This window comes from Megalobrama amblycephala, linkage group LG17 (genome assembly GCF_018812025.1).
Source record: "Megalobrama amblycephala isolate DHTTF-2021 linkage group LG17, ASM1881202v1, whole genome shotgun sequence".
NCBI lineage: Eukaryota > Metazoa > Chordata > Actinopteri > Cypriniformes > Xenocyprididae > Megalobrama > Megalobrama amblycephala.
This window is the reverse complement of record NC_063060.1, coordinates 41,205,405-41,214,802: the sequence shown is the minus strand read 5'-3', so window position 1 is coordinate 41,214,802 and position 9,398 is coordinate 41,205,405. Positions and strand designations below refer to the sequence as shown.

The window sequence follows — 9,398 nt, the reverse complement described above, 5'->3', positions numbered from 1 at the left end:
CGATGCATACGGCCGTCTGCCAGAAGCTAGTTATTATAGTTAATGAAGTTAAATAAATATGGATATTTTTCTTACAAAAACCCATTGCTTCGCTTCAGAAGGACTTTATTAACCCCCTGGAGCCTTATGGGTTATTTTTATTATGGATGGATGGATGCATTTTTTTTTTTTTGTCTTCAAAATCACGGCCCCCATTCACTACCATTATAAAGCTTGGAAGAGCCAGGATATTTTTTAAATATAACTCTGATTGTGTTCGTCTGAAAGAAGAAAGTCATATACACCTAGGATGGCTTGAGAGTGAGTAAATCATGGAATAATTTTCATTTTTGGGTGAACTAACCTTTAATTTAAATAATTTTAATTCATCCTGGAGCCCCCTTAGAAGTTAGCTGAGACCCCCTCTGCCCCTTGGTTGAGAATCACTGGTTTATATGAAATGAGAGCAAGTCTGCAGCGTGATGTGAGAGATATAAAACAATACTAAGCTGCTTGATATACAGCATTGCTATGGATGATGGATTGGCCAATCATAATCAAGTATTCAAGTATCAATGGAGCAAAGAGAAACCACTCACATGCTGTGGACCGCTGTGATTAGTTTCACACAATGCGCGTCCCTCCTTATAGTCCTTCTTTTTTCTGAATATCAAAGCAGGAAGTGCCAAAAGAAATACGACAATCCACAGGCCCCCGAGCACAAGTAATACCGTCCGTCTACGAGTACAGGCTTTCAAGTATGTGGGCCACACCACTGCCACTAGTCTGTGTAGACTCATCAGCGTTATGATCATGATAGAAGCGTACATGTTTGTGTTGCACAAGTAGAAAAGCATCTTGCACATGACACCTCCAAATACCCAGTTCTGCTTGGCTAGGTAAATTATAAAGAAAATCGTCAGACACATCAGACAGCCGTCTGCACACGCCAGGTTTAGGATGAGCAGGGTCGTGACCGAGCGTTTGCGGGCACGTGCCAGGATGCTCCAGATAATGAAGAGGTTGCCAGGAACACCCAGGAGGAAGACGATGCTGAGGATGAGGGCCCCAAAGGTAACAGAAACATTGTTACCCACAATGCTCTCATTGATTGTCATGTTGTCGCTGGAGGCGCTCTCATTTTGTGATCCCATCAGGAAGGCGTCAGGAGAACTGATGGAGTCAGAAAGCAATGTTATTTAAAGCTGGAAATGCTAACCCTGCTAATATTGTTTTTTTTGTTTTTTTTTTTAAAGTGTCCAAATTCCCTATAAAACCAGCCAACGGACTGTCCTGACAACAGCTTAGACCTGCAAACTAGCTTAGGATCAGTGTTGGGGTAATGCATTACAAGTAACGCGACTTATGTAATCAGATTACTTTTTTTCAAGTAACTAGTAAAGTAATGCATTACTTTTAAATTTACAACAAAATATCTAAGTTACTTAAATAGCGCAAGTTTATGGCAAGCCGTTTTGACTTTTATTCATTCTCAGGATATGAATACTTGATATCAACAATTACATTTTCACTAGTTAAAATGCTAATTCTTGATATCAGGATTTACATTTCCACTAGTAACAATGGCAATTTTTGATATCAGGAATTACATTTCCACTAGTAACAATGTTAATTTTTGATATCAACAATTCAATTTTCACTAGTTGAAATGCTAATTTTTTATATCAAGAATTATATTTCTACTAGTAAAACTAGAATTCTTGATATCTGTAATTGTATTTTCACTAGTGAAATGTCACCATAGGCTGCCATTCAAATTCAATTGTTGATCTCAAGAACTGATTTCTTACTAGTTGAAATTCCAATTTCACATCAGAAATACAATTCTTACTAGTAAAAATAATAATTTTTGATATCAATAATTCAGTTGTCACTAGTTGAAATGTCAGTTCTTGATATCAAAAATTGAATTGGTACTAGTAAAAATGTTAATTTTTGATATCAATAATTTGATTGTCACTAGTGACAATGTTAGTTTCTGATATCATGAATGTGATTGTTATTAGTAAGAAAGCCATTTTAGATATCTGAAATTATACTGATATCAGAAATACATTTTCAGATATCAAAAATGAAAATTTTTACTAATAGCAATTAAATTGTTGATATCAAGAACTGACATTTCAACTAGTGACAATTGAATTCTTGATATCAAAAATTCGCATTTTACTAGTAGTAATGTAATTATTGATATAAAAAGATATGAGTTTTACTAGTAAGAATTGTATTTCTGATATGAGAAATTGGAATTTCAACTAGTAAGAAATCAGTTCTTGATATCAACAATTGAATGTGAATTGCAGCCTATGGTGACATTTCACTAGTGAAAATACAATTACAGAAATCAAGAATTCTAGTTTTTACTAGTGGAAATTCAAATGCTGATGTCAAGAATTAACATTGTTACTAGTGGAAATGAAATTCCTGATATCAATAATTGAATTGTTAATATCAAGAATTCATATCCTGAGATGTGAATAAAAGTCAAAACGGCTTGCCATACAAGTTACGTTGTTTTCCTATTTATTGACTGACAGCTCTCCTGTCCTCATCGTAAAAGTTCAGAGACGTGTGCATGAACATGATGGGTATTGTAGGACTAAATGAGCATGCATTTACTCATCTCACTTGCACAAAAACAGATTCAGTATTCATTAAAATGAATAAAAACATTGAAATGCAAATTCTGAATAATTAAATATGTTAAATAACACAAATATACTTTATGTATTTAATCTCACTTTATTAACTAATATCTTTGCTGCTGATCTCCGATGATCCAATTCAACAATTCGATTTTGGGCAAATTTTACTAACAAACAAAAATAACCACATTTGTTTAATTTTTTTGCATTGAACTTTCTTCTCCGTATTAGATCCAGAATGGTAGCACAGCAGAAAAGTTTGTTTGAGTTGCGCCCTCTACTGTGCTGGCGTGAATTTGCATTTCCTTCAGCCTGAGGTTTATTCATTTCACTTTTGGTGCGAAGAGGCCTTTACTTTTACCAAAAATAGAACTTTTTTGTTGTTATTGTTATTAAAAACCAAACAAGCCTGGCACAGGAGAGAAAAAAAGTAACGCAAAAGTAACATTACTTTCCATAAAAAGTAACTAAGTAATGTAATTAGTTACTTTTTTAGGGAGTAACACAATATTGCAACACATTAGTAACTTTCCCCAACACTGCTTAGGATAGAATGTTTATTTACTTATTTGTCAGCTGTTTTAATTTTTTAAAAACTGAAAACTTTCAAACAATTTTCAATTTGCTAGTTTGCAAATAATTCCAAAGAAATGGCAAGTAAAACATGAAATTTTGCAATAGAAAGAAGAAATTGTAAAATGTACTACAATAATCTTTTAAAAAATATTTGAAAAATGTTTACATTCTAGACTAAATTATTGAAATTATTATTAGCACATAATCAGTCGGGGGGGAAAACAGTTACACTTGACCACGTTATCCAATTTAGATGATGTACTATGAATTATTGAGGATTTTTTCTTTAATAATGTTTTCTTAAAGAAGCAAATAAAGTATGAGCCAGCATAAAGGATGGGCTCTCAGCAACCATGTAATTATTGAAATTCAGCCAGTAATCTTCCATCAATGAAAAAAATAACAACATGGAAACAACGTGCTACGACTCGCTGTGTGACCTTGATCTCAATACAGAAGAAGCCACTCAGATGCTGTAATATCCGCCAATCAGAGGATCACGTCCTCACCCTCATCCCAAGAGTTCTCTTGTCTAAACTTTATTTTACAGCAATTGTCAAGAAAAGAATTTCCATATTTAAAGTCAAGTTAAAAGAACAGAACAAAGCATTTAAAGAAAAAACATATTCACAAAATGAACTGTGAACCTATTTTAGTATTGCAATCCCTACAGTCTAAGAAGATAAGATTGTCCAATCTGATTGTGATCACTACAATTGATTCTGAACAGCAAAGATGTGTGAAATTGAGAAATTGGACAGAGTTGCATCAAACAGAAAGTGGCCTGAAAGGACAAACTAGAGATGGAAAATAAGAAATAGACTGTAACGTATTTCTGGTTCTGGAAAATCAAAGAGGGTTTTCTTGTAACTCACCAATACACTTGATTAGATCCGAATGGCTGAAATGTATTTCCCTGAAGTGACCAGATGGACCTGGTTAGGTTGTGTGGTCTCCGAGTTGGTCTCTTTATTTCTTTCCCCTGTTTCTCAGATAAACTTTCACATAGCTTATCCTAAATTCCTTAAGTGAATTTTATATACGCTATTTAAAAATCAAGCACACTTGTCCTACTGCTTCTTTCTGTTACTAAACTGCTAGTCTTCTGACATATTGTTCAAACTGACTCCGCCCCACCATCCTCCTTCTCCTCCTCCTTCCTATATTTGAACACACCAATTTCTTCATGTCTTTATTTTTAATGAAAGTTCAAGGTTCTTTTTCCTAACCTGCAGGCTACAGCATGCAAGAAGAATGCGGGAAGGAGTGGAGGAGGTGTTTCACACACTTCCACATCTCGGCACCCACCCATGGTTCTTCTACCTGCTCTTACCTGCTCATAACAGTGAATCATACAATTCATAAAGACTTTTACTTCATAGCAAGGTATATTATTACTCAGAAGAGTAGAAGAGCACAGAGGAACACAAGGGTCAGTGGGATTTTGTGGGATTACAAATTTAAGAATCTGTTTAAGATCTGCTGGTCCTACGTCCTATCATAACATCACATGAAATACTAAGATGAAGTACATTCCGTTTAGAATTTTAAGGTAAAGATAATGACATCACACGAAGGATTCTATTACGCAAAATTTGTAGCAAGAGGTTTCTGCCCGTTCCTGTTCTCTTTATTGTAAATCAAATGAGCCATGCTGAGACTCTCACCTTTTGTCTTCAATGGCTCTTGAAGCCCCTGTCCCATTCTTTGAATAGTTATGCTGATTGGATTAGGACTTGCGACACTCTAGAGTCTGGGGCGGGTTCCTACACCTGGATACTTCATTTGCGTGCTTTGTTTAAGGTCATCAGCCAGGTGCTTTGTCTCCATTTCTAAGCACTGTCCCCTAAAATGTATATAAACTACAATGTACACAAACTACAATGTACACTGCCTTAGTTGGACTTGATGACTGCAGCGATCAACAGCACGTGTTCTCATTAAAGAATCCTGCTGAAGATACATCCAAGTCTCCTGGGGCCATGATGGTAGTTGAACAAACTCAGGGTTATAGGATTACTTTCGGGTTGACAAAACCAAACCACTCCACTCCACTCCAATCTGGCTTTGTTGGTACCATGATGCTTATCATCAACTTTCTTTGTCAACTCAGGCTTTGATCCTGAGTTTGTGGAGCGCGTGCACATGAATCCGTGACATCGGTGGTGAACAGCCAATCACATGCCTTGCAACAGAGAGAAACTATGATTCACTTCTTGTGAGAGAGCCAGTGCGATTCAAAACTCATTTTCTGAAGGTTAAAGGGTTAGTTCACTCAAAAATGAAAATAATGTCATTAATTACTCACCCTCATGCAGTTCCACACCCTTAAGACCTTCGTTAACCTTCAGAACTTAAATTAAGATATTTTAGTTGAAATCCGATGGCTCAGTGAGGCCTCCATAGCCAGCAATGACATTTCCTCTCTCAAGATCCATTAATGTACAAAAATCAGATTTAAATCAGTTCATGTGAGTACAGTGGTTCAATATTAATATTATAAAGCGACAGGAATATTTTTGGTGCACCAAAAAAAAAACAAAATAACGACTTATTTAGTGATGGCCGATTTCAAAACACTGCTTCAGGAAGATTCAGAGCGTTAGGACTTGATTTTGTCCATTGATTAGACGGTTCACTCCTAAAAATGCTGGGTTAAAAACAACCCAAGTTGGGTTGAAAATGGACAAACCCAGCAACCCATGGTTAAATGTTTAACTATTGTTTAAAGGGGACATATCATGAAAATCTGACTTTTTCCATGTTTAAGTGCTATAATCGGGTCCCCGATGCATTTACCAACCTAGAAAACGTGAAAAATGACAACCCAGTAACCTTGTTTTGGCAAGCTTTTCTCTGCAAGCATGTGAAAAAACGAGCTGCTCAGATTTCGCTCCCCTTGTGAAGTAGGAAGGAGATCTTATTATAATATCACCGCCCCTTAATCTGCACGTTTCCACCTATGGTTTCCACGCACGGCGCCGCCATTTTGTTTTCAAAAGCAAAAACGGTGTACTGGTTCTAACACCATGGCAAAAGTCGAGCAAAGCATGCTAACTGTTCTGTTATTGGCTGCACAGACGAGCACAGAACGCTATTTAGAGTCTCATTAGCTTGGATAGCCTGCAAGTTGACCCTGGCAAGTTTGATTGCTAAAAGAAGAGGGGATATTTTGGGGGGAAAAAATTAGACCATTCACAGCATTTAATAACAATCATAAACATTAGCCTGGTGTGTATGGCTCTTTGGCAAACAGGTACGCTATGTATAGTGGGAGTCCATAAGGGATTTGCACAAAAGATTAACATGCTAGTGGATGAGTTGAATCAACTCCACAGCAACTACATACATTTATCCACTAACCATTCAGAAACGCCCAGTTTCATTCTAAAAGTTGTAACTTCTTCCTGAGTCTCTCCATCAGTGTCGGTTTGAACAATGTAAGGCTGAACACCGTTACTGACAATCCTCATTTTGGCTGCGTGAGATTCTTGAGCAACCGAAGCGTGAGCTGTTAAAGCTCCGCCCTCTTCTGGAAAGGGGGCGGGGGCAGCAGCATATTTGCATTTAAAGGGACACACAAAAACTGCATGTTTTTGCTCACACCCAAATAGGGGCAAATTTGACAAGCTATAATAAATTATCTGTGGGTTATTTTGAGCTGAAACTTCAGACACATTCTGGGGACACCAGAGACTTATATTACTTCTATTGAAAAGGGGCATTATAGGTCCCCTTTAAAAATTACTGTATGGCTGGCTTAAAGGGTTAGTTCACCCAAAAATGAAAATTCTGTCATTTATTACTTACCCTCATGCCGTTCCACACCCGTAAGACCTTTGTTAATCTTCAGAACACAAATTAGGATATTTTAGTTGAAATCCGATAGCTTCCGTGAGGCCTCCATAGGGAGCAATGGACATTTCCTCTCTCAAGATCCATTAATGTACTAAAAACATATTTAAATCAGTTCATGTGAGTACAGTGGTTCAATATTAATATTATAAAGCCACGAGAATATTTTTGGAGCACCAAAAAAAAACAAAATAACGAATTATATAGTGATGGCCGATTTCAAAACACTGCTTCATGAAGCATTGGAGCACAGATGAATCAGTGTGTCGAATCAGCAGTTCGGAGTGCCAAAGTCACGTGATTTCAGCCGTTGACAGTTTGACACGCGATCTGAATCATGATTCAACACACTGATTCATTTATGCTCCGATGCTTCATGAAGCAGTGTTTTGAAATCGGCCATCACTAAATAAGTCGTTATTTTGTTTTTTTGGCATTCCAAAAATATTCTCGTGGCTTTATAATATTAATATTGAACCACTGTACTCACATGAACTGATTTAAATATGTTTTTAGTACCTTTATGGATCTTGAGAGAGGAAATGTCATTGCTCCCTATGGAGGCCTCACTGAGCCATCGGATTTCAACTAAAATATCTTAATTTGTGTTCTGAAGATGAACGAATGTCTTACGGGTGTGGAACGGCATGAGGGTAAGTAATAAATGACAGAATTTTCATTTTTGGGTGAACTAACCCTTTAAAATGAACCAAAAATAGGTTGGAAATTAAAATCAGACACAATTACTAGAGGCAACAATAATAATCAAAAGGTGAACATTTATTAATAAGCAATTTAATAAATGTTTATTGTTTAATTATTAGTCATTAAACATATTAATAAGTGCTAATTTCCAACATACATTAGGTTCATTTTAAGCAACCAATACAGTAATTTTTAAACAATAGTTGAGTTAAATAAAACTACCCAGCAGGTTGGGCAAACATTTAACCCATTCACTGGGTTAAAACAACCCAGTTGCTGGGTTTGTCTATTTTCAACCCAACTTGGGTTGTTTTTAACCCAGCATTTTTAGAGTGTAGGATAGATTTGCTATTGCTCTGATCTTTGGGGAACCCAAAATTATTCTTTTATGGCATTGCTGGGGAAAAAAACAAACAAAAAAAACTTTTGGAACCCTTGTTTTTATGGCAGTAAAAGGATGTCAGTGAATAGGGAATTGTTTTTTCACACAGACACAGACACACACATTGCATGAGATATGTTGAAAATATGGCAGATTAACCATTCCCCAAATGGGGAAACTACTAATATATATGAGAAATTTCTGCAAGAGAGAGAGGGAGAGAGAGAGGAAAACTTAGCGAGAAAATACACTTCCTTATTTCTGACCTCTGGGTCATTATTCAGTGACCTGTTTCCCATGAGTAACATAAGCTTCTCCAAACTCTCATGACCGGGTTCAGTGGAGCACCAGAGTAAGCAGCTTAATCATTGCTTTGCATCAAGTTTATAGTTACTCAACATTTGCATATATGTCATTGTGACGTAACTGGAGGCTGTGTGGGAACTAAACATACCAGCTATCTTTAATGTCCACATGATGGCAACATTCTCCCATAAATATACTTTTGGTATATATAGTTGAAGCAGCACAGATTGCTTCTGATGATGCATAACTCTGATATTTATATAACTAGATGAAATGGGCCGCCTCACAATCAATCCCATAAGATCCCATTTCAAAAAAGGCTCATGTATGCTCTGTTCTCTTCTGTTCACATCACTAAATTAAACGGATATGCACTGATGAATCCCAGCCAGATGCCTCCGTGTATATCAAGCAACAGATGCCATCACTTCCAAGCATCAAACATGAGACAAGCTTTAAAATAAAGACAAAGATAATTATTGTGAGAATTGTCAGAGAGCGGGAGAAAGAGGGAGAGAGAGAGAGAACATGTTTATTTAAGTTTTTCATCTCCCGTCTCAGACAGAGTGCAGACTACAGAGGATAATGAGAAACAGATCTTACAGGGGGAGGGAAAGGAGGGAGAACTGGGATAAAGAGTTGGGGAAAAGGAAGGGGAGGGACATAGAAGGGGGAAAGTATGATGGGAAGAGAGAGAATGACTGTTATGGCGTCATGGACGGGCAAACTTTCAGCATCACTGTCTTGTCTAAAACAAAAATAGCCTCATGTTGTGTTTAAGCATGTGGAAAAGGAAAATGAAATATGTTTTCCTCAGAACCTGTTTGCCAGATAAGACTCTCGCTGGTGGCTTTCCAAGGGAAATTCTCCATTGGGCAGAAGGGAATGTGTTTCTGCTTTAAAAAATGTGTGTTGGAATAGATTCTTGT

At 36.8% G+C, this 9,398-nt stretch overlaps 1 protein-coding gene across 1 annotated transcript in view; it reads right to left on the bottom strand.

Moving 5' to 3' along the window:
• ltb4r2b (leukotriene B4 receptor 2b) overlaps positions 1 to 5,527 on the bottom strand; it is a 7,346-nt gene extending 1,819 nt beyond the window's left edge. Inside the window, exons 1-2 of the mRNA XM_048164968.1 lie at positions 4,097 to 5,527; positions 579 to 1,152 (exon numbers count right to left, since the gene is read on the bottom strand). Coding sequence (XP_048020925.1) covers positions 579 to 1,133 — 555 coding nt within the window. The 5' untranslated portion in view covers positions 1,134 to 1,152; positions 4,097 to 5,527. The remainder of the gene's footprint in view (positions 1 to 578; positions 1,153 to 4,096) is intronic.
• Between the last annotated feature and the right edge of the window lie 3,871 nt (positions 5,528 to 9,398).